The sequence below is a fragment of the Alnus glutinosa genome, chromosome 4 (genome assembly GCF_958979055.1).
Source record: "Alnus glutinosa chromosome 4, dhAlnGlut1.1, whole genome shotgun sequence".
NCBI classification, from domain to species: Eukaryota; Viridiplantae; Streptophyta; class Magnoliopsida; order Fagales; family Betulaceae; genus Alnus; species Alnus glutinosa.
In genome coordinates this window covers 14556955-14583078 of record NC_084889.1, presented here as the reverse complement: position 1 = coordinate 14583078, position 26124 = coordinate 14556955, and the positions used below count along the sequence as shown (strand labels likewise).

Sequence of the window (26124 nt, the reverse complement as noted above, 5' to 3'; positions counted from 1 at the left end):
GAACACGTGTCTCATATTTTTTATTAATATTATTTTTTAAAAAATAACAAAAAAACATTAAAAAAAAACAAAAACAAAAAACTTTAAAAGGAAAAAAAAAAAAAAAAAAAAATTGTTGTGCAAAACGAGAGTAGCTAAACCACCTACAAGACTTTTGGGAATGGATTCAGCTAAATAGGGGTGGCCGAAACCACCCCCAAAGGCCTTGAACCACTCCCGTTCAGCCTAGGGGTGGTTTTGGCCACCTTCATAGCCCTTGAGGTGGTTCAACCAACCCAAAAACGAATATTTTTTAGGGTTGGCTTTTTTGGACCACCCCCGTACCGACCAATGTGGGTGAACCACCCACGAAGGCCATCCATGAGGTTGGTTTGATCACTTCCATTTAGCCAATGCTATTTTTATTTTTATTTTTTGTTCTTTTGACCTTTTGGGGTTAGCTAGTTCAGCCATCACCTTGGCTAAAATGGGAGCTTGAGTTTTCCCCTTGCTTTACACTTACTTTGTTTTTAAAAAATGAGAAATCAAAATTATTTCCTCAGTGTGTAAAAATTATAATGTGCATACGAAAGAATTCCTTTAAAATGATTATATAAACATATCAAGTAACTATATATTGACGTAATATTTTTTTGAGGGAATAGGACCCTCTCTATTTCATTTGAAATGGAGAAGAGCCGGTTAGTTATAAAACAATGAGCAAAATTATCATTTCATTGTTTTGGACAATTTTATCTCTTATTTTATAACTAACCGACTCATTTCTATTTCAAGCGACTAGAAAAGAATAGCAAAAGAAAGACGAACATTCATCATCGGTTCATTGCTAACACATAAAAATAAGGTGGTATTTGAATAAGCTCGAATGTAGATTAGTTTTGACACGCATCAAAATCAACCCATTAATCAAATTTGTAGGTAGATCATAGATGTTACGTCCTTAATCAGACGGCCAACATTAGGAGGCTTCCTTGATTAGCCTTATCACTAGAAGCAGCCTAATCAAAGATGAAGTAGGAGTAAGAATTATTATTATTATTATGGCATTTATGGTTTTAGTTATCTTATTTTATTTTTGTAAGTCTATTTAAAGATTAAGTTTAGACTAATAAAGTTATTATGCCTGTTATCTCTTGGGGGTGTGACTGAATTGAAGGGTCGTTCTTTGAGAGCTTCTCTTTGCAAGCTTTTTTCAACCCAACACTAATATTTTTTTTTTTAACCCAACTCAAAAAAAATAATAATAATAATTTCAAAACTTTTTTTCCCCAATATTCTCAATTTTGAAAACAATAAAGAATAATACAAATAAAAAAAAAAAATCGCATACCCAGACAATTTTTTTTTCTCTATTCAAAGGGGATTGATTACAAGGGGTGGTCCTTTCCGCTATGAATCCGCCAATTCCGATGGAGGACAATAAGGACCAATGAGGAGTGATTCATGTAAGATTTTGAATAGTGAATAAAAAAGCTTTATTTCAGTGTTTAGAACCTTACATTCAGTACCTTATATACAAAAAGAATGTACATTATGTACTGTACTACTAGGCAGGGCAATCTTCATTTACTCTAGAATCTTTGATTGCATAGTTGTCATCCTTTGCAGCTGTACAAATACCACTAACAATTGGGAATGCTTCCAAAACACGAGATTAGAAGTAGCTTATTTAGCAACTTAATGTGCTCGTGAATTAGCACATCTAGAGATCTTCGAAACGGTCCGATTCTAAAAAGGACTTAGCCGGGGGTTGATGCCCGAGATGATGGCCGTGTTTAATAGCCAAAATGATAAGTAAGAATGTGTAGTTCTTTGCGTGTCGATATAAAAGAAACTTATTCATCGAAAATAAATAAATAAATAAATTAGCAAATTAGCAGCTACTGCCATCTTTGTATTTTAATTTCAATTGAATCAAGAACCTGCTAACAAACTGGTAGATCACTGAATTTATCAATAATAATATGTCAAACTAAAACGTAGTACAGGTACAAAACACCAATAAAGGAAATCTTATCCCAATATGTCATCAAAATAATCTGGCAGATTTCCATGATGGATCAATTCAAATAAATTTAATAAAAATTATTCTAAACAACTGTTAAACTGAAAAAGGAAAGAAGACAAAAGAAAGGATGAATGGAAATTAAAAGATGGCATTCCTCAATCCACACCAAATCATCTTGATCTCATACAGAAGCCTCAATCCGGGGCTCAAATGAGAAGGCAGACATGAATTCTACGGCTTCACCATTCACACAGCATTTGGGCAATTCAACCCATTCATTAGTGACCAAATCACAAAGAACATAACTAAATAGCTCGCCAGAGTTCGAGCAGATCAATATCCGGTGACCGGCCCCAACACAGTTTATATCCACCTTCCTGCCAAACCACTCATGTGACATTGCTGGAGGCATTGCTGCAATCTGTTGCCAAGACCGAATCTCCTCATCATACCTCCACACCCTTAGGCTTGCACTTTCAAGGAATTCTGACAACATAACAACAAGCATTTCCCCTCCACATTCCACCATATCAATGGAGTACTCAGAGTATACAGGCAATAACCCGGGGTACTCGAAGAAGCGCTTCTGGGTCAGATTGCAAACGACAACCTTCCCTGAGGAGCTAAGGAAGTAGACAATCTCCTCACCACCTTTATTAGTAATAACTGAGGAGTATTGCTTAGATGGGCTTCTCTGCATGTTAGTTGCTACAACATTTCCAGCCTTATTAAGGAAATACACAGCATTGTCATCATTTGAGTCTAATCCCAGAGAATTGTCATCCTTTTTGCTTAATGCAATCTCCTCCTCCCAGCAACCAACGCTTGAGTTGTAGACTATACAGGAGAGTTTTGGGAGCTCACCAGAGACTAACACAAGCTTATAAGAGCCGGAGTCTTCCAAAGACGTGTTCATCACAATGGCATGAAGAGTTTGACTCCGTCGGGTTGGATCAAGTGGAGGGAGTTCTCTGCAGGATCCTGTCACAAGATTACATATAATGAAGTTGCCGGTTAAATTGCGGAAACAGACCAAGCCGCCAGAGGTTGCGACAGGCATGGAATTGTGGTTAGAGTCTTTCTCGAGGAGAGGTGGATGATGAAGTTTCCTCCAACTTCTATCAGCAGAGTCAAAGACAATTGACTGGTTGAGATTAGGATTGACCATGAAAAACCATGGATCCCGTGAAGGAATGTGAGAGCAGGCAAGCTTGAAACCTGCAGAAGCTGCAACTGATTTCCATCTTTTGCACACTGAATTAAGGCGGAAAAATGAGGATGTTGGAAGCCATGAAAGAAGCCTTTCAAGAACGTCTTGATTGAGATCATCCATAGAGAAGCTCAAAATACCATCTTCTTCTTGTGACTTTCTTTTCCCAGTAGTTCTTGAAGACTTGCAACCACCATACTCCATCGAATAGAAACTTGTTAAAAATAACTGCAACAATAAAAGGGGTAATAGTGTTACTGGTAAATTATTGGCTGAAAGACAATTTTAGTCCAGGCACAGGCTATATATCAGAAGAATGTGACAATCCACAGATTAAAACATGTATCTAAGAGTAGTTAAATCACCGGTTATCCTTAAGGTAGACCCAATTGTTTAAACTATATCATAACACTACACATGAAACTTTTAACTGAAATTGGGTGAACGATGGAGACAAGGTTAAAACTCAGGACCTTTGCTCTAATATCATATTAAATAACAACTTATTCCAAAAGCTTAAACTGATACGAAAGTGTAGACTTACTCATTTTATAACAAGAGTCACCTAACGAAGATTAAGAAGAGTTACTCTCAGTTACCTTCTTCCCCAATTTTCTCCTCTTTCTGATACTTATGTGATTAAGGAAACAATTTGCATAGCAACACATGGAAAAAAAAAAAAAATAGGGAAAAGAAGAAAGAAAGAAAAAATAACAATGTAGCGAGTAATGAACAAGAAGTTCTGCCTCCTCCTGATTCTGTAGTTTTACACATCAGTCCGAGCATTAAAAGCAATCAAAGCCACAGGTGGATAGAGCTGAATTTGGAAATAGGGCACAGCAAGACAGGCAAATTCTTCAAGACAGAAATTAAAAAGCACTGTTCAGAGGGACAAGAAATTAATTTTTTGTCTTGGAGAAGATGAAATTAATAGCTGCATCTCCTCCATCGTAAATGACCCTTGACATTCTAGCAAGACTCTGGCCCTTCAAAATCAGTGGAAAAACGAAAAACAAGGGAAAAAAATATACATCTAGTTTCTCAGGAAATGAAGCACATCTCGCAGTTATTACAGCTAAAAGAATGTCGGGTTAAAATGCATTCACACAAACACAATGAATAAAAGAGTAAACACAAATGAAAGTGAAAGACCCATGAAAGGGAAACCGATTATTAAGTTGTGCCCACAAAATAAAAAAAAACACAAACAGAAGTACAACAAGAAGAAGAAGAAGATGAGAGATCAGTCGAGAGGGAAAAAGGTACCTGCCACTGCAACTGCAACTGCAACTGCGAAGTGAACGGAAAAAACAGCGAGAGTGAAGACAGATAGAGCTTGGAAAGGCCTTGGGGCGTTTTTTAAGGACTATCCAACCCAAGAAAAAAGAAAGGGGGAAAAAAAAAAAGGGAAAGCGAGCCAAGGAGGAAGAGAGGTAGGAAGCTTCCTAGGAAGAGCTTTTTGGTGGCGCTGGAGCCCTTTCGTTGACACCACACAAAGAGATCTAACACAGAGCCACACGTGGGGAACAATTATACAATAGACAACGGTAGTTGACTCTGCATATGATGTATGTTTGTTTCTTCTTGGCTTTGGATTCTCCCGCAGACACACAATCTGCGGTGCTGCTTGTCGCTTCGAGCAATCTCGATTCTCGACATGAAAGAAAGAGAAAGTGAACCGTATCTTTTCTTTTGTTATTCAAAGGGTTTCTGACTACACATACATACATACGCCGTTTACATTGTACATGTCAAAGGGTCGTTGTCGTTTTCTGACATTTTGAAAGCAAAAGCTACCCTTCTTCCTCTCTTTTTTGGCATCCTCGTTGAGGAATCTCGCTCTCTGTGCCGACTGTGCGGCTGTCTTTTGTGGTCCTGACTGCGTATAAAAGTCAAACGGCCGGATTCGTGACTCAGAAGCCAAGCATTTTTTAATATGAACAAAAATTAAATAAAAGACAAAGGGAAAAAAGCCAGGATGCTCGCTCATTGAAGACTTTATGGTACTGATCCAGATCCAGCCCGGCCCAATCTTGGGCTACATATTGCCGGCCCATGCGCCGACCTGAATCAGATTCGGAAGGGGAGAAGTAAAGATTTTTTTTTTTTTTTTTTTAAAATCAATATGGAAAAGAGCTACGGGGGTATCAAAAAATGAGGGGGTGAACTTCCAAACAGCATATCCAAAAGGAAAAAGCAATGCCGAAATAAGATCAGTAACCAGGAAATAGGTCCATAAATAAACTTTTGGGCAGTAAACGAGCCGAGTTTAAGTTAGTAGTGCACGTGCAAGCTCAACCCATTTAAATTTATCACAAGCCCGAGCCGAACTTTATCACGAGCCCAAACTGAATTCGAGCTCATGACGAATTTTAAAAATTAAGCTGGGCTCAACCGATTTTGTTTTAAGTTATATAATTTATTTAACATACAAAAAAGGAGTTTGAGCTCATATAAAAATTAATATTACATTATATAACATACAAACAATATATATTTATATTGTATGTTAAATAAACTATATAACTTACAAAAATATAAAAATAAATGATGTGATGATTATTATATATCTAATGATAATACTTATAACATATAATAAAGTAATTACGTGTCCCTTCCTCTGAGGCTCTCTCATGAACCTTAGAAGTGAAGTTGTTAGTCCTCTGACCTTACGAGGCTTTGGAAGTTAGTCTAATTTTCTTCTACTCTTTCTTGTGGTGAGCTGCAGCTATATCTCTATAGAGCTTTCTACTTGTGCTTTTTTTGGAACTGTGTTTCAGTATTTACGTGGAATGGAAGAAGAACTATCGGAGATGTGGGGTAAGTTTACAGTAAATGATTACGAGAATGCAGGGATTTCTGTAGAATCGACGGAGATCAAAGACATGGTCTATAGGGGCAGGTTGTGTTTGATTGGAAAAGTTTTAGCGGACCGTACGGTTCCAAAAGAATTTTTTAAGGCCCCGCCGCGCAGAGCATGGAGACCATCTGGTCAGGTTTCTTTTCAGGTCATTGGAGAAAACATGTTCACGGCAGATTTTGAATGTGAGGAGGATAAGGTGCATATCTTGGAAGACAGACCTTGGCTTCTGGAGGGACACTTGGTTTCTTTGATGGAGTTTGATGGACTAACTCCACCAGTAAAGATGAATTTTGAGAGGACAGCTTTTTGGGTTCGTATGTATCACCTTCCTTTGGCTTGTATGGGGAAAGAGATGGGTTACAAGATTGGATATTTAGTGAGGGAGGTCCAGGAGGTAGATGTTGAACTAGACGCCACACTTTTATCTAACCTTGTTGATGGGTCACGGCCAATCAATTCTTAAATATTTTTTTTTATTATTTTTTTATTTTCTGAAAGAGATATGCTAGAAACTATTTTTATATCACTTTGTTGATATGGCAATACCAATCTATCATTGTGAAAATAAATAAAAAAGAGAAGAAGAAGAAGAAGAGAGAGAGAGAAATTAAAGACTAATTGCCAGTGCCACATAAACAAAGTAAAATAACGTGTGGTGGATAACATTACCCTTTTATAAACTAGCTTAGTAGATTGTTCAGTTTCAAGCCGAATATTTGGAAACTACATCAAGAGTTTTAGCCAATCAGTGATATGTTCAAACCCCCTATATATTGAGAGCTTGGTTACTTTTACACCTAATCGACTCCCAAGACCCCCTTCCCTTCCTAAATGTAGGAAAAATCCCTAAAGACCTACTTGCAATCTTCCCTCCCCTAAACCAAGGGAAAGCTACAATGCTACTCAAAATTTAGGAAAGCACTTTAGCTTCTCTATCCTTATTTTATAGAGTGTATTTGAATAGATATATAAGAAGTATTTTGATTTTTTTTTTAACCAAAAAATTAAAAAAAAATTCTAAAAGAGGCTGCTGGAGTGCTTCGTAAAAGCTTGTAACCTCCATACTCCCACAACAGAGAGAGGGGAGAGATAATAGGGTAATACTGGGGAGAAGGAAAAATTCCGGATTTCATCCGGAATTTTGGCTGTACAGGGGCATTTTTGTAATTTTTCATTCTGGATGAAATCCGGAATTTTTCCTTCTCCGTAGCACTGCTCGAGATAATATAAACGGATCAGAAAGCTATCAAGTATTAATGACTTTGAGAATAAGTAGGACAATGAGATTTTAACCAAAAGTTCACTGATATATTTAACATTATCCAGAGTGTCTCTTTCGTGGTGAAGCAAAGACTTGACACCACCACCACTTTAGCCTATTATTGAGAGCAAATTGAATTTTAGCAGCACGGCATTTGCAAAATGCCTCCCAAAGTTCGATGCACAAATAGCAAAACGTATCTTTTTTTATTTGGAAAATCAAAAAAAAAACTAGTCTCAGCACAGGCTCTATTGTACACAAACCAAACTTCTAATGAAACCTACAATGCAGAATGGTATTGTATAACAAGATTTTTTGTATTTCTCTTCCTTGCTTGAGGTTTTTCAGCAAGTCCAAGACGAACATCTCTTAAGTACCGGCTTCATCTGTTTGTCCTCTTCCAGGGAAATCATTCCCAAGTGTGATGGATCCTCTAGCATCATCTTTGCCACCAAATACCCTGCAATTGACCACGTCTGGTACTTTCTTGCCTGCTTACCAATAAACCTCCCAAGCTTTCCATCATAATATTCTGGCCAGCTATCCTTGAGCAGACGACTCTCGGCAAGCTCAATCGCTCGTCTTGCAATTTGGGGTCGTCCCGTTTTAATGCAAGCAGCTGTTAGCAGCCATAAAAGCACTGCATGCGAGATAAAGAGAAAAAATTTAAAAAAAAAAAAATAAATAAAAATAATAATAATAATAATAATAATAATAATGCCAAAAAGATGGGTTAAGTACATCAAACACAGATTTGAAAAGCATAAGTCAGATAACTGCATATATGATGCTTCTTGTTTCAACAGTTCACTATATATATGAAGAGAATAACGTCAATGATTCCTCCCTGTATCAATTACATTATGTTCAAAACATTGTGTGAGGCACGTTTTCGAGTGTGCACATTTGAAGTGTGCCTCTCAAGGCAAGGCATCCTCAAAACATCTTGAAGGTTACCAAAAAAAAAGAGAAAAAAATAAAAAGAGAAAAAAGAAGAAAGAAGAAAATAACAGTATCCCGGGCAGCATAAGCCTTCATCAGCTAGGCATTTCAAAAATTATTTCTTGGAATGTGAGGGGGTTGAATGAGGGAGATAAGTGCCTAAGGGTCCACAATTTACTCAAAAGTAGAGATGTAAATAAACCAGTCTGTTCGACAACTCGCTCGATACCCGCTCAGTTTAGCCCGATCCGAACTCGAGCTCGAAACTGTAGAAACTCGCTCGTTACTGTAGAAATCCACTCGATTAGTAAGTGATACATACCCGACTCGCTCGACAAAACTCGATAGGGGCTCGCGAGCTCAACTCATTTAAAGCTTGTTCGGCTCATTAGTCTGACTTGTTAACTCGTTCATATTTCTTATATATTACTAAAAATAAGTTATATAAATTTAAGCATATATATTAGTAATTAAGTAATATATGTTATATATGTTACTTAATATTTATGTGTATTAGTTAACATACTAACCAGTTAGTTCATAAACTAACATATTATATAGTTTATTAACATATACTAAGTAAATGTAATTAACTATATGTTGCTCGATATATATATATACACACAAAAAATAATCATATAATATATTAGCTAAGTAAATATTGTATTACAAATTAATTATAATACTTTGATAATAGTATTTAGTATGTTAAACTAACATATTAAGTTATTAATAGTTAGTGTGGAGGTTGTTCACAAACTCGTGCTTGAACTCCGCTTTGATTATACATTAAAAAATTTAACAGTCTACTTCGAGCTCTAGTTGAGCCGAGTTTATCGAGTAACCCAGCTCGGCTCGGCTCAAATGTCATTCTCAACGAGCTCAAGTTTGAGATCGAACTCGACCGAATTTTAAATGAGCTGAGCTTGAACACGCATTTTATAGCTCAGCTTGAATTTGAGCTCGACTATTTAAACTTGACTCATAAATATGCCAGTCTTGAAATCTTAAAACTCGACTCAGCTCGACTCGATTATATCCCTACTCAAAATAGTGGAAGGTGGATGTGTTCTGATTTCAAGAAACTAAATTGGAGCATTTATCTTGCATTCATGTGAGGAGTTTGTTGGGAGCTTTTGGCATTGTTCACAGCCATTGAAGCAGGTCGGTATCAGGGGGAGTTGGCTTCCAATTCAAAATTAGTCAAGAGGTAATAGATAATTGAAAACTGGCTTAGTCTATCAACTATGATTCTAAGGGTGGAAGTTCCAATCGTGGTAGAGCTAAGTTTGGTTTTTTTTATGAAGACTAAAATCCTTTCTTGGAATGTGAGGGGGCTGAATGAGGGAGATAAGCGCGCCAAAGGGCCCGCAATTTAGAGGAAGGCGGATGTGGACTGTTTTCATGAAACTAAGTTGGAGCATTCATCTTGCATTCATGTGCGGAGTTTGTGGGGTTGTCAAGATTTTAAAGAAGGCCTTCAGTTTCACCACCGTTTTCTCGCAATCTTCAAAACTCCATATGTTTCTTTCTCTCCAGATACACCGTATTAAGTATGGTAGAATCATCTTCCACACTGCTGCACTCTAAAAACTACCAAATTGTCCTCTCCAACTTGCATAGAGATCTACTATCTAACGAGGCATAAAACCCACTCTAACCCACAAAGACCAAGTACAATATTCCATAAGGCCCTAACAACCTTACAGTGAAGTAAAAGGTGATCTACAGTTTCCTCACTTTTCTTACACATACAACACCAATCTACCACTATGAGATTCCGCTTCTTTAAATTATCCAAAGTGAGAATCTTCTCTAAAGAACCAAGTGACGAAAGCCACTCTAAAATGAACCTTTCTCTGCCAGCTACTCCTCTAGGAAAATGGAGCACAGTTATGAGGGATAAGGGCATAATAGAATTATTTGACCCCAAACAACCCTCTTTGGAAGGGGTCCAAAAAAAGCTTCTTCCATGCCCCATCTCAGCCTAAAGGAATACAACAAATTGAAGAACGAGGAGAAAGAACCCACCACACAGTCATGTGTCACTAATAAAACTAACATTCCACTAATTAGCGTTACTGAAAAGTTGTAAGTGATTTGCCACAGAAGCATCCTTAAAGTTAGCTATACCAAATAACTACAGATAAACTCCCTTAAGGGCATAGTCCCCACACCAAACATCATGCCAAAATCTAATCATGAAAATCCCCCACCGCAAACATAGTGAATCTAGAAAACACCCCCCAACCCCTCCTAATATTTTTCAAGAGACCAACCCTATGCAAATCATTTAACTCATTAGAATTCCACCCTCTCCACATGCTGCCATATTTGGAATCCACAGTCATACTCCATTGAGACTCTCTCTCAAAAGTATAGCACCATAACCACTTCCCCAAGAAGGCTCGATTAAACATAAGTAAATTTCAGACCCCAAATTAAATAGTGTGCTCTTAATCAATGTAATCCTGCCACCCTTAGACAAGTACAACAGCTTCTAGCCAGCCAAACAATGCTCAATCTCATCAATAATGGCAACCCAAATAGATTTTGCATTGTAAGAAGCTCCCAAAGGAAGACCAAGATACTTCCAGAGCAAGGATGACACCCAACAACCCAAGAAGCACGCCAAATCTTCTACGTTATTAAAATTACCAACATGGACTAGCTCTAATTCAGCGAAGTTAATTTTCAAACCTGAAACTACCTCAAAACATAAGAATAAGCAACGCAAATGAAGGTGGTGATCCGAGTTTGCCCCGCAGAAAATCAAAGTGTCATCAGCAAAATAGAAGATGGGAAATGTTAAGCCCACCACCACTCCTAGACCCCATGGAAAAGCTAGATAAAAGACCCTCATTCACTGTAGCGGTGATCATTTTACTTGGTGCCTCCACAACTATGACAAACAATAAATGTGACAAAGGATCTCCCTGTCTCAAGCAACGAGAACTACTGAAAAAAACTGAATGGGGAGCCATTCACCAACACAAAAAATCACACCAAAGAAATACAGTGTTCTATTCAGTTACACCATCTCTCCCTAAAACCACACATCCTCAGCATATACAACAACAAAAATCCAGTTAACAAGACCAAATGATTTTTCAATATCCAATTTGCATAGCACCCTTAGCCCCAGATTTGATCCTGCTATCAAGACATTCATAAGTAATGAGAACAGAATCTAGAATTTTTCTTCCCCTTATGAATGCATTTTGAATCTAATTCTCTAAAACCATTTTCAACCCGTTGGCGAGAACTTTGGCAACAATTTTATAAACTCCACCCTCCAGAATAATAGGTAGAAAATCCCTAACATCAATACCCCCCCCCCCCCCCCCCCCCCCCCCTTTTTTTTTTCAGAACAAGAGCTATGAAGGTTGCATTAAGACTTCTTTTAAACTTGCCTCTAGCATGGAAATCATGAAAAACCTTCATTATATCTTCTTTTAAAACTTTTCCATGCATGCAAAATCTAGTTAGTCTGCTGGGGACAATGCAAAAAAAATGCACTGTGCATTGCTTTTTGTCTTTTGGGTCAGATTGGCATAGGTGCAGAAGCCAGTAAGTCAGCATGTGACATGCCTTTGGAGGGAAGTTTGAATCTGTTCGGGCTGGGTTTGTATTTCGGCCTGTTGGAAGATTGGTCGGGCATTAACTCATGCTTAAGGTTTTCTAAAGCCCAAAATGTAGGCAACAAGGCTGATAGCCCTCCAGGAAATGCAATGCAGCTTGGGCCACCCATGAGGCCTATTGCTGAAGGACCTTATGTAGGGAAATCAACAAGGCCACCTGAGGTACATGAATCCAGCAACAAGAAGAAGGCCCCACATGCAGAAACTGCCTACAACTCTGAAAATACTCCCAAGGTAGCTGCAACAAGCTATGCCAAAGCCTTCACAGGACCACACCCAGCTGATGGGAGAACCGTCAACTCACCAGGTAACTCAACTGCCCCTCTTATGGAGTTAAAGTATGCAAAACCTCTTAGAGAAGATGGAAGAGTTAAGGTTAAACCTTGTTGGATACTTTATAGGGTAGATATGGGAAATGGCAGTTCACCCTTGTTGGATACTTTATAGGGCAAAAACTTCCTTTTCCAATGGTGAACTCAATTGCTTATAGGATTTGGGATAAGGCTGGCCTAATTGATGTTCTATCTTCAGACAGCAGGTTTTCTTCTTCAAATTTGAGGATTTTGATAACATGTCTTCGGTATTGGATCAAGCCCCATGACATATGGCTAAAAGGCCACTAGTGTTGAAATACTGGCAGCCGAATTTAACTTTGTTAACAGATGAGTTAAAGAGAGTTCTCCCTATGGGTTAAAATCCATCAAATTCCCTTTTTAAGTATTGGATGCCAGAGGGTCTGAGCTATGCTGCAAGTGTAGTAGGTAAAACTCTGTAGGTGGACAAATTCACAGCTACAAAGAATGTATTAGCCATGTAAGGATTTATGTGGAGGTTGACATGGACAGGTGAACCAACTGTAGAGTGTTTGGACACTCAGCCTCTTGTAGCAAAATGAGTATGTCTCCACAAGGAACTTATGTGAACGGCAGGAGTAAGCCAGCTACAGAGCAAGAAATGAAAAAGAATGCTATAACGACCAAAGTTTGGGTTGGGTTTCAAAGGATAAGTAAAGGAAAGGATCGGAAGGGATGCTGCCTGATCAGAAGTAAAGAAGAAAAATATGTATAGTGATTGTCATGCAGAGGAGAGACTCCTTAACTAGAAATCTCGAATTTAATAGCTAAAACTTGGAGATCATAATTCTAACTTCTATTTCAGGACCAGGAAGCACCATCCCCAGTAGGGGTAAAATTGTTTCAGTGAATCATGAGCATGGCACGAAAATTAACAACCCCAGATCATCAGTTTTTTCTAAAAATCTGCTTAGCCCAAGTGCTTCCTAAAGTCAGATTGATCACAACATTCTTCGGAAGGCAATTCCCAAAACTATATCCCCAAATCAATGTAAAGAACTTGGGAAAGAGGTAACCAATAAAGAGGGTTAAGTTGGTGCTTCCTTCCTCAAAAGGACAACAAAGACCCAGGCCTAGATGGTTACAATGCAGCCTTCTTCAAGAAAGCTTGGATCATTGTTAAGAACAGAGTTACTGAAGCTATCAAACATCTTCAAGTTTGGTCGCTTCTTGAAGAAAATTAATGCCATTCTCTAATCCCAAAGGTGCCAAATCCTTCCACCCTCAACGTATTCAGACCAATTTCTAGTTGCAACATGGTACACAAGTGCATTGCAAAAATCCATGCTACTAGGATTAAAACGCTTCTGTCCCAACAAACTGCCTTTATAGGGGGAAGAAGAATTAGTGATAACATTTTGCTTGCTCAGAAACCCCTCTGAAATTATCATCAGGACCAAGGTACGCCTTGATGTGCTTCAAAAGTAAATTTAGTGGAAACATATGATATGGTTTGTTGGGACTTCTTTTTAGACATGCTGAAGCTATTTGTTTTCTAAATAAAGTTATATACTGGATCAAGGTGTATATCACAACCACCCGTTTTCTATTAGTATTAATGGCGAGTTGAACGGATTCTTTCCAAGTGATAGGAGCCTCCGCCAAGGACATCCCATGTCTCCATACCTTTTTGTGTTGATTATTGAAGTAATTTTATGCCTTATGAACAACATGATCGAGGATGGGAATTTCAAATTTAATTTTAAGTGTGACAAAGAGTGTAATTCTCATTTGTGCATTGCGGATGATTTGCTAATATTTTGCAAAGGTGAGCTAAGTTCGGTCACTAGAGCGGTAGGTTGTCCCAACAAATTTAAGGAGCTATCAGGTCTCGTGCCGAATCTAGATAAAAGTAACATCTTCACTAGAAAAGTTCCTATAGGAATAAGAGATCAGCTTCTTAGTATCCTAGGATACAATCAAATATCTAGGGGCTCATCTCCTCCCTTCTAGACACAAAGCTTCGGATTGTAGGGCTTTCCTCGAGCGAATTATAGCGAGAACGAAAACCTGAACCAACAGGACACTTTCCTCCTTGAGCAGATTCCAATTGGTAAAATTCTTTATTTTCGCATTCCAAGTGTACTAGTTAGAAATTTTTATACTCCCTAAAGCTGTGATCAAGCAAGTGGAAAGCATCCTAAGGGCATTCCTCTGGTCGGGCAGTGAATTAGCTAGAAGGGAGCAAAGGTCGCTTGGAACCAAGTGTGCTTGCCAAAGGAAGAGGGTGGGTTGGGTATTAAGAACGTGGAGCAATGGAACAAGGCAGTCATGATGAAACACTTGTGGCATTTATGCTCAAATGATGACACCTATATATAGGCAAGCTGGATGCATGTAAACCTGATAAGAAACTGAAATTTCTTTTTTCTATTTTAATAAGTAATTCAATCTTATTACAAAGGCACAAAAGCACAACCCAAGTACACAGAGTATACAAGAAAAACACCCAATTAGAGAGAAGAAGAAAAACACAAATCCAAAATAAGAAACCAAAATTTCTTGAACTTGAAATGCTTAGGAGAGTGTTCAATTTCTTTGTGGTTTGATAATTGGATCCCCTTAAGCCCCTTAGTAAAGCAAGTATGGGAAAAAGATTATCTACGATCGGGTCTAGGGAACAAGGGCAAAGTGGTAACAATTGTTTCTAATAAGGAGTGAAATTGCCCAACAGCCCCATCTTTTGAGTGCCTAGATGTAGAAAGACCATCCCCGAGTATTTCAAACCGGAGCACTAAGAAGGATACTTTGCATTGGGTGGAAGATTCTAAAGGTTCCTTACCAGTATGTGAAGCATGGGACAACATTCGTAGCAGGGGAGCAAAGATGGATTGACATAAAATTATGTGCTTTTCCAAGGCAATTCCGTGATATGATATGATTCTATGACTAGCCATTCGGAATGGATTATATACTCAGCATAAACTTCCCTGTATTAGCTTAATATGAGAGATCAGGTGCACTCTTCATGGACAAGATCATGAAGATTTGGATCGACTGTTTTTCTTGTGCCCCTTTTAAGAACAGATATGACATCATATTTGCTCACATTTAGCGGTACCCTAAATCTCGGCAGGAAAACATTTATATGGCTTAGAGGTTCACAAATATGTCTCTTCATAGCTTGGTCTGTAAATTGATGTTCGTTGATTCCATGTATTCTACTTGGAGAGAAAGAAATGTCAGAACCCATCTCCTGCAACACCAACATGTGTGCAACGGAATTCAAGATGTCATGTTCTATGATAGGGGTAGAATTAATACTCTTCATGGCCTTAAACCATCCCAAGAAAATAGGTGGCTTTAGTCATTAGCTTTGTACATTTTTTTCTTTTTTCTTTTTTTGATCAATTTGTACATTTTTCTTTTCTTCTTTGGACATAATACTTTATCCAAAAAAGAACATGGGAAGAGATGAAGCAAAGGTATGATCTATCACTTCTGCGTCTAACTACCACCAGTGACTACACCTTCAATTTCTAAATCCACAACAAAGAATATGCTCATAGAAGAATATACTAGCAAATTCTATAGAATGGTACTCCGTGCAATTATGCATGGGATGGAGATGTTATGATTGCGATGTAATGGAATGATTTGAAACCAGAAATAGATTCTGGTTTAGCCACTTATCGATTGAACACGACGGGGGATGCAATATAGGAAGCTACTAAATTGAAGAAGAATTGCAAGGGAGGTATCATTTAAAGCAACTTTCAAGTCATTTACAAAAAGAAAAATCTTTTATTGACTTCACTCAAGAAAAGGTCCATAGAAAAGCTTGGGAATGGCTCTAATTTTTCTGCAAATAAACTTGCAAGGGAGGTATAATTTAAAGCAACTTTCAAGTCATTTACAAAAAGAAAAATCTTTTATTGACTTCACTCAAGAAAAGGTCCATAGAAAAGCTTGGGAATGGCTCTAATTTTTCTGCAAATAAACTAGAAAAGCTTGGGAATGGCTCTAATTTTTCTGCAAATAAACTATCTCGTCCATCTAGTTCTTCCATTGTGCAACGTAACACAATGGAACCCAGTTGTCTGCCTCTATCCTTGAAACATAATTCTTTATTTGGGATTGTGTCCCTCTGTGCATGTCAGTTAGTGTTTGGAAGAGAGAAGAGTAAAGGGAATGAATCTGGGAGCTTGCCTTTAGGGGTAGCTCTCCAGCTAATTTTGACAATCAGTAAGATTTTAGAGAAAAGCATTGGCTCAGGGGACAACATTAGTCATCATACTAAAACCCCGTGCTATCCAAACCTTCACTTGACCTTTCCATATGCATGTTGATAGCCAAAACGGTGTGAATATTCCTATCAGCTTCACAAATTTATGTGTTTTTTACTGAGTTCCAGCTTCCACCTCTAAAATTAAACATAATCTACGATCCCTCAAAAACATTGATTAAAAGATGTCCTTCCCAAAAATCATATTGAACTTCATTTGGCATAACTTAGAAAACTTGGTGAGAAGGAGAGAGGCAAACCTGGCCAAGATCCTCCATTATGGTAACTCCATCTGGTATTCTTGGGATCACAACCAGTTACAATTCTCCACTCATGGCTTTCTATTGCAGGATAACATATCTTCAGAGGCATTTCTCCAACCAACTCTTCCCAGCGAGATTCAATAAGATCCATAATGGCCATTGATTGCTCAGGTGTTGCAAGAGAAGATAGAATTGCAACACAATTGCCTAAAGCAAACCACCGAAAATCCATCCTTGCAGGACTGACATTTCCAATAAAGTAACCACCACGTGTTGGCATAAAATCAAATACCCATTCAGGGATTGAATCGGGAATGACATTAAACTTGTTTACTGCAGTGTGTGAGTACTCCTCAGTCTTGTAACGGTAAATGTCATTAAGCTGTTGGAAGTCAAGCCAAAAGTAACTCCGCATGTGATAACTCATTGCATGCAAACGCTTCACAATTCGCTCTATCATTTCTTTTCCTTCTGCATCAGGTTTAAGCATCGCCAAAGCACATCTCAACGCCATAAAGAAAAGTGCCTGAATTTCAATTGGATAACCATATACACCCTGGAAAAGAGTTCATGCAAAAAACAAAAAAAAAAAACAAATAAGGGAAGACTCTCAAGATTTTAAAAGAATAACTAACTCATGAGCATTATGCTATCATAAACAAAACAAATTGGACCAAAAAAAATAGAATACGATTACACATAAGTTCTATAGATCATGTAGGATACACAAGCACGATATCAAAAATAGAAGTAGAAAAAAGAAGAAAAGTTTCATGGCAACATTAGTTGACAAGTTTTATAGCTAAAAGTGATCAACAGAAGTTTCTTGCATTTGTCTTTTTCGTTATGAAGGATGGAAAAGAAAGCAAACTTTTGGATCAATTCTCCTCTTCATATTTCTTGACAAAAAGATAAAAAGAGTATATTTCGAGGACCAATTAACAAAAGAAACTTTTCTTAGAACAAGCAGTCAGGTAAAGGTAAAGCATGTCAAGTAAAAAACAAATACTATAATCAAAGATAATAGGTTAACATGGAATTAAAGCAAACTTGAAGAGTACTTCAAAACCAAAAAGGGGAAGAAAAAAAAAGGGAAGAAGAAAGAAGAAGAAAATTAGTTTAGCACAATGACAATCGAGAAAGAAACAAAAGCATAATTATAACAGAATTATAAATTCATTGATGAGATATATATCTGAGCCAACCATACTTCAGGAAACATATTCAATAAAGATGAAAGGTGAGACTAGCAGTATTGGATGTTGCCTTTTGTTTGTTGCACGCATTCAAAATTGACTTAGTTGCATACAACTATAAGGTGAATGAAAACACATGATCAAAGCACCCCACATGTTCTTAAATGATTGGGTCTCAGATTCTAATGAACTTTAAAACATATTGAATAGTTATGTTAACATCCACAATATTTTTTATAGAGCTGTTAAATTTTAGTTAAGACAATTTCACCAATGATTTTGTTTTGGGTGGAATGGTAAAGACAACTACAAAAATCTAGTAGAAGGTTAGGACCAAGACACACACATAAGTATAAAATTAAGGTAGAATATATGTACTAGAGAAAAATAAATTATCAAGATTGATGGACAAGAGAAGCTCATGACACATCGATTTTGTTATCTGTACCGAGGAAAGGTAGGAAGACGCACTACAAAATAAAATTTAAGTAAAAGAATACAAGTGAAGGGTTGCCTCTAGAAGGTCTTATTTCAAAGCTTAGTCATCAAATCATGGGCACTTTTGAAGATAAATGCAAAAAACTGTGCTTTACAAAAGAAAATTGTAGATACTCAAGTTGACAAGGAAAACAATTAAAAAGTTCAAAGGATTTCAACATTCAGAGGGGAAAAATGGTTAGGAGCTCCAAAAAAAAGAGTCCCACAAGATTATCCTTTCAGGAAAGATCAGACATGACCAAATATGGAAAACTTAAATATAAGACGTGCTGTGAAATCAATCAGGAAGGCTTGCTGCTGTAAAATCAATCTTTTAAAACACTTGAAAGAACTGCTAATTCTAATCCCTCACAAACTTGCTTCAATCAAGTTCTAGCTATAAACTACTTGATGTTCACCACCATGCACTTCTTTTAGCCAAAGTGTCAAACAATGCAAAGTCCAACAGAGGATCAATCTATGCAGAATTCAACACCCCAAGCATTTTGCAGCTCTTTCATCAAGAAGAAGAGGAAACCAGGTCCAGTATGCATAAAGCATTGAGATGCAAATCAAAGAGTGAGCATCATTAACAACTTTCATTTTCAACCTGAGCAATCATCTCATTTTTGTTTCATCCTTTTGAATTGAGAATTGTACAATGACTCATATACTCCCTTCATTCCGTAATGTATGTAAAGTCGCCACATGCAAGACAATTACTACTCAATCATCTCAATTCCTAATTCACCCTTTTTTCAAAAAATTTCCTTTTCTTTTGTTTTATACATAATCTATTATATGGTAAAGGGCATTGTACAAAAGAGAAGGAAGGATCTATTATTGGCTTATTACTTATCCAAAAAATACAAGGTTTCCCAAACTGGACATACATTATGGAACAAGAAAAGCAGTAAATTTTGACATATATTAAAGGACAGAGAGAGTGTATGTTTCAGGATTAGAAACCTAACATAAAAAATAAATAAATAAATAAATAAAAACTCTAAGCTTAGCACAACTATCTAGGCTCAGCTAAACGACTCTTGTTTCTCCATTTTATGAAATCTAGAGTCAAATCTGTCAAACAATATGCCATAAGCTTCTTCTTACTGTAAGCACTTGAAAACAACTGCTAAATAACTTATAACCTTGCACGACCAGTCAATGAAGTCCACCAAACAAATCCCAAAAGAAGTTGTCTTCTATTACTAAAAACATGCAAATTGAGCAAGCTCAAGTACCCAAATTCCACAAGGGCTGGAAACTCAAATATAACCTGGACTAAGATGAAAGTTATGATTTGTAAGAATAACCAGAGAAAAAAATCAGTTAACTACAACACAAAAGGCCTTTTGCAAAAGAATTCAAGAGGTACTTGACTTTTTCTTTTTGGGGTTGGTGGGGGAAGGGGGGGAAGGTACTCAAGAAGCATTTATATAGATTTATGCATCTAACGTTAGATGCATAAAAATATGACCAACAAATAACGAAATGTAATACAAGAAAAGCACGTCAAACATCGAACAGTCTTACACGGCAGCAGCTAGATTCAAAGAATAAAGTTTGCATTCTCAATAAACATAAGAATGTAAGATCTATCAACGGATGCTGAAAATGTAAGGAAGAAACCTTCCCGGTATATATAGAAAGGGTCCCATTCAGGAGGGAATACTAAAGAGAAAGTCATAAAGTGGTATGCTGCTGGCATATATACTATACATATCAATGCTCACTTAAATATCAAATTTTCAGTAAGTTGATAGACTCTCGGTGTCTTAACTGTAGTTCTAAGCCATGCTGGTCTTTCTGGCACAGTGAATATAGTCATGCAATACCAAAGCAATTAGCCTCCCATCATGAGTCAAATAGGTACTAGTTTAAGCTCCACAAATCGATAATAAAATGGAGAGAATGAAATGCAGAAATTACTTGTTCTGTGTATCATTGTCGAACCTCCAACATCAGTAGCCACTAATAAAAGATGAAAGAATGATTGTTGTTGTTGTTGGGGGTGGGGGTGGGGGTGGGGGTGGGAAGGAATACTTGATTTCATTGTAATGTTCAAGTCATGAATTTTATATAACATGTAAATCCGTATAACTTCGCCACTCTGTCTTTGCTCGCAAGTAATACAGGTGACAAATCGCATCTTGTCAAAACCTCTATTATAAACCAATATATTGTAGAGAACAATATTGGAAAGAGAGAATTTAGACCGGTTGTGTGAGTTGGTCTTACAAGGAAAACAGAGTGAAAAGCCAACTTACTCATGGAACAGAATTTAGATGAGGGGTTGACATATAAAGACCACGAAAAGGAAGATGGCAAGATGGTAATAAAACTGTTGGCATTCATTCTATTGGGAAATACTGGAAACGTCCTTTTGAGACTTAAGAAAGCCAACAAATCAATAATAAATAAAGCATTTGAATCTTCATGTAACATCCTTTCCATATCTGACTGAAGCACACCAAAAGAAGAGGAAATACAAAGGGAACAAGAGAATGGGTAACCCATCCATACGAGGCCTTCTGATTAAGAATTTCATCCCAGTCAACAGGTTTCTACAAACAACTAATAATTTCAGTCACCAGGCCTAGAATGAAGCGTAGATAATTATGCAAGTTTATGTTTAATAGTTTATTCTAAAACTCCTTAAAAGATTTTTTTTTCCACTTACCAAAAAAAAAACTGTCAAAACCGATACATGTGAAGAGAACAATTAACACCATTACTAGCAACAAATGCTCATAAAATCAAGGATTTATTGCCTATAGGGAAACAAAATAATTCCAGGATGCCACTATACATTCTTATTTTATTTGGAGTAGAGTGGGTTATGCCACGAACGGTGTTGGAGTTGTTGAATAGTTGGGCGGCGGCGATTGGGTATGGTCGTGCTAAAGAAGCTTGGCGGTTAGCTCCTCTGTGCTTATTGTGGTGTATTTGGAGGGAGCGAAATGAGCGACTCTTTGAAGATGTAGAGACACTTATGATAGAACTACGGAAGCGGTTGCTTAATACGTTATATATTTGGATAGCGTCCCATCATAACTTGAATGTTTTTACTTATGTAGACTTTTTAAAATTATTCTATGTTCGTCCTTTTAAGGGGTTTTCTTGTATACTTCCCGTGTATAAGGGTTGCGTCCCTCTGCGCTTATTTATATAAATTGCAATTACTTATCAAAAAAAAAAAAAAGGATGCCACTATATTTAAACCTGAATTCCACATCAAATGACAAAATAGTTGAAATAAAAGGTCACACTAATACAGCTACCTCTTTGCTGGCTCAATTATTCTGCTTCTGGAAATAAAATCGGGCAGGAACATCTAGTGATATTTCATGAGAAGTACCAAAACAGATTTGTATAGGAGCAGCTAAGCAATATCCAAGTATATATGACTAAACATTATTATAAAGACAGATTACCATTCTTCGATCAATCATGCTGCACCCATCCGCACAAAGAAGAGTTGGGAATGTATCAAACCCCTCTGAAAGACATAGAGCTAAAATAAGCCTCATCCCTTTTTGACAATCTGGTGTTTCTGCAAGCGATAAATCCCCTGTAGACTTTGTATATGCTCTGAGCAGAATAATCCACCAAAATCCAGAGTCAACAGGAGCAACTCTCCCAATTGCACTTTCACCAAAGTCTGCAATGAGAGTGTCCGTTTTTCGAATAGGGTCATGAAGAACTTTGAAGCTGGCCGGCATTGCACCTTCCCCAAGTTTAAATCGGTCTATTCTTTTCTCCCACCCTTGAAGGTGCAGAGTCTTCAAGAGAAAGTTCTTAACTATCTCAGGCTCGCCATTCATCAGGAAAGCCAGAGCACTGGGTACAAAATCCCGTACAAAAACCTAAAGAAACAAAAATCAAATCAAATTCATAAAACATGTACACTTAATTCATAGAAATTAATATCCCAGGTTCACATTGCTTCTCATTTAAATCAAAAGTTCACTTGATCACCTTTGAAAGATACCTCCACTGGGAGCGAGTTTACAATTTTACATAATGAACGGGCCTTGATTAATGGTTTTGACTTTTTCGACTTATCGGAATTTCACCTCCCTCTCGGGTTTTAAGCAAATATGCATTCTTCAATACCATTAATACCTTAAATTCAATAAATTTGCCCCCAGACTCGGAACAAAGTTTTTAATTTTAAACGTTTCTCAAAATTGACGTTCGCCCAACCATAGATGATTGCATATTGTGCTGATACAGATTTCAAAAATCAGCATATCCAAACTGTAATTGGTGTTCCATTATTTAGTTAAAAAAGTTTTACCTGATCATAGTTAAGAACTTCCTCAGAAGCGTGGTCATAGGCAGCAATCGTCCCAACAGGTTGACCCCGGAAATGCACTAAAGAACGCCGGAGAGCTTCCCAGGCATCAGCAACCATCGGATGGGGCTCAAATGAGTTCCGAGCCGACGAAGCTGGGGTGTCGAAACCGGACCTGCCGCCGGGCGAGCACGTGGCGTCAAAGTTATCCAGGCCTCCTCTGCCGAAACCGATGGAAAGCTCACTGAGCGACCTCTCGTCGAATGATCGCTGCCTCTCGATGTTGAGCCTGGGCTTGTCGAGAAGGCGCGAGAGATCGTAGTCGTCCATTTCCGAGATGGAGCAATGCGAGCTCACGTTTCGGAGTCCCATCTCTCTAGTCCCATCCATCTCCTCAAATCAAATTCTCCACTGCTCAAATCACTAACAGAGACCTACGCTGTACGGAACAAGCACATACACTTGAACAAATGAGTTTCCAATTCACTGGGAGAAAGATTACATGATAGATGAAAACTTTAACGCCTGTAATTATCCAAGCAGACAAACAGCATTATTAAGACAGAAAACGTCTCAATAGCGAGTTAATTACCATAACAGCAATCATCTAATCTATCCAAAAATTAAAACATGTGCATTTAAGATAAAATAAATATATAAATATTTTAACCTCCAAGATCAGGGGAAGCTTTTCATTCTTGAACAATATAAAAGCATAAACAAATAATGCAAAAACAGAACCAAGACTATTACAATGGCAGATCAAGATCAACCAAAGGAAATATTATATTGAATCACATATGACGCACATTATTCCAGAAAAATAATGAAATCAGGAACTCTGATTTCTGAGCTTCGAGCAAGAATATGAAGCAAACTGACCAACTGCACCTAAAGCGCTAGATCTGAAGCTTCATGAGGAAAAAAAAAACAACAAATGAGGCGAAAGAGAGAGTAGAGGGGCTCAAGAGCGAACCTCAAATGGCGAAGGAGGAGGAGGAGGACGAGGAGATTGTACGGCTTCGATCGCCGGCGGATTCGCCGGGATTCGGTCGGCGGTGAGGAAAGAGGAAAGAAGAAAGAAAGAGAGGAGGAAGAGAGAAAAAGAGACATGTAGTGAACAGGTTCTATTTATAGACTTATTATTGAGAAGAAAGGCAATGAACGGTCCCCCAATCGTTTTTCTTTTCCTTTTCTTTCTAATCCAACCTCCAAAAACTAACAAGTACTACATCTCCAATGCAAAACTGTCGAGATTACGAGAGTTTTTACCGGGAATAGCCGGTCAGACCGCACGAGGAAAATTGCCGGGATGTCTCACGTGGACTAAACGACGCAGTTTCCGACGGTCTCTGCCTTTGGAGTATTGGATTTTCCCCTGGCCAACTTGTTTTATACTACTTTCCCAGAAAAAATAAATAAATAAATAAAAATAACTTATTTTATGATTAATTTAATTATTGATTAATTTAGTGGTTAGGTGGGGTAAGACGAACATAATTTAATGGATTGACAGCTTTGGCACCTGTCCAAATTGTCGGCTTAATTACACCCTTTGCCTCCACGAGCGGTTAGGTCCGCATCCTTTGACTTTCATTTATTTCCGCTTCTGAGCCCCCGAAACCTAAACTCCCGCTTAATGTCTTGTTTCAGTGTTTTTTACTCTTTTTTTTACTTATCCCTCTAATTAAAACCTCATGTGTAATTTTATCAAAATTACCACTAATTTGTTTAACCTTTCGTTGATTTTTCTTTTTTCTTTTTTTTTTTGGCTCTGAGTAAATACAAAGAAAGTCAATAAATATTTTAATCTTTGCATCTCCAATCAAGAATTTCAGATTCAACCCCTTGCAAGATTCCACATTTTTTGTCTTGCCCTAAAATTTCCTACCAATAAAAAAAAAATTCCAATTATTTTTCTTTGATTCTTTTTCAGCTTGATATTATTATTTGCGTGCTCATGTCTGATATGACCTGTATGTTTTTTGAAGAGGTCATACTTGATTTTTTAAATAAATAAATAACTTTTTCTAAAAATTTCTCCTAGAAAGTCCATCGTATGCATTTTTTCTATTGGATGGAAAACTTTTGTTCATCTTTATGCATATTTTTATTGTTGTCCATTGCATTAGTTTCATCCTGATAACTCCAATATTTATTTGAAAAACTAAAAAAAAGACATACAACCTTGACAAGAACAGCATTCCGCAAAATATATGACTCATGCTCCTATTTCAAAAATTAGTGAATACAACCAACTATCATTAATAATTTCATCTTTAGACCAAAACAGGCGAGGGGTGGAAATACCACAAAGGGAAATTATCCCTTACAAAAAAAATAGTTTTTGTAATTGGCACATGTTTTGTTAAACCACCCAAAATATTATTAAATTCATTTTTTTTATGAGTTAAACTTTTATTATAAGCGATAATTTAACAGAGTATTAATAAATTGATCCAAGTTTAAACTTTTTCCACAATTTATCTTTATTTCAATTAAAGTATCTTACATGTTGTCTTGTCTCACATATGAGGAAGAGTGTTAAAATATTTATTAAATTATTAAATTCATATTTCTTATTAACACTCAAGCTTTTGAGATAAGTAATAATTTAAAAAATATGAAAAAGACAATTTATTAAAGTTTTGTTAGTGATATCTAAATATTAATGATATTATATACCATGTTGCAAAGTAGTTTTAATGTGAAAGTTCTTTGGGACTAGGGGTATAAACGAGCTGAGCCACTCACGAGCTTATTCGGAATCGACTCGATTTAAACTCAAGTCGTGCTCGAATCGATTATTAAATGAGCTGTTCGTGAACACGAAAATATGATCAATTATTAAACGATACAAACTCGTATAAACTCGGCTCGATTCGGTTAAAGCTCGTGAACCCGCTCGTATAAGGATCGACTCGTATATATATATATATATATATTATTAATTTGTTAATATATAACTTTTTTTTATAATATAGTATATTAATCAACAATATACTAATGTAAGTATAAATTAAATAACAAATAACAGTGGTCATTAGTTAGTATATATTAATTGGTTATATGTATAAAAATTAGTAAAAATGAATAATATCAATACTTAATTATTAGTCATATATATATATGATATAATGACAATCCAAATACTTAATCATATTATTCATGTAATATAATAGGATTAAAGGAATATATATATATCATAATATAACATTATGTCATATGACATGTAATCATTTTATTATATGTTATAAGTGTTATCATTAGATATTTAACAATAATTACATCATTTATTTATTTTTTTTTATTGTAAGTTATATAGTTTATTTAACATAAAATATAAATATATATTGTTTATATGTTATATAATGTAATATTAATT

At 36.8% G+C, this 26124-nt stretch overlaps 2 protein-coding genes across 6 annotated transcripts; both read right to left on the bottom strand.

The window, feature by feature from the left end:
* Positions 1–2002: 2002 nt before the first annotated feature.
* Positions 2003–5075, bottom strand: LOC133865226 (F-box only protein 13). The gene is made up of 2 exons (XM_062301589.1): positions 4485–5075; positions 2003–3446 (listed from the first exon to the last, which is right to left on the bottom strand). The coding sequence occupies exon 2, from the start codon at positions 3420–3422 to the stop codon at positions 2190–2192; it is 1233 nt and encodes a 410-aa protein (XP_062157573.1). The 5' UTR covers positions 3423–3446; positions 4485–5075; the 3' UTR covers positions 2003–2189.
* A 2454-nt stretch (positions 5076–7529) lies between these two features.
* On the bottom strand, positions 7530–24034 carry LOC133865664 (probable alkaline/neutral invertase D). 5 transcript variants are annotated; one of them, XM_062302092.1, is made up of 5 exons: positions 24012–24034; positions 22743–23178; positions 21877–22308; positions 16764–17322; positions 7530–7982 (listed from the first exon to the last, which is right to left on the bottom strand). In XM_062302092.1, exons 2-5 carry the CDS (start codon positions 23127–23129, stop codon positions 7687–7689), a joined length of 1674 nt encoding a protein of 557 aa, XP_062158076.1. In that variant the 5' UTR covers positions 23130–23178; positions 24012–24034; the 3' UTR covers positions 7530–7686. The 5 variants fall into 5 exon arrangements, with proteins under 5 accessions (XP_062158076.1, XP_062158073.1, XP_062158070.1 ...); XM_062302089.1 differs by lacking the exon at positions 24012–24034 and adding an exon at positions 23716–23876 and having other exon boundaries at positions 22743–23264; XM_062302086.1 differs by lacking the exon at positions 24012–24034 and adding an exon at positions 23716–23876.
* Between the last annotated feature and the right edge of the window lie 2090 nt (positions 24035–26124).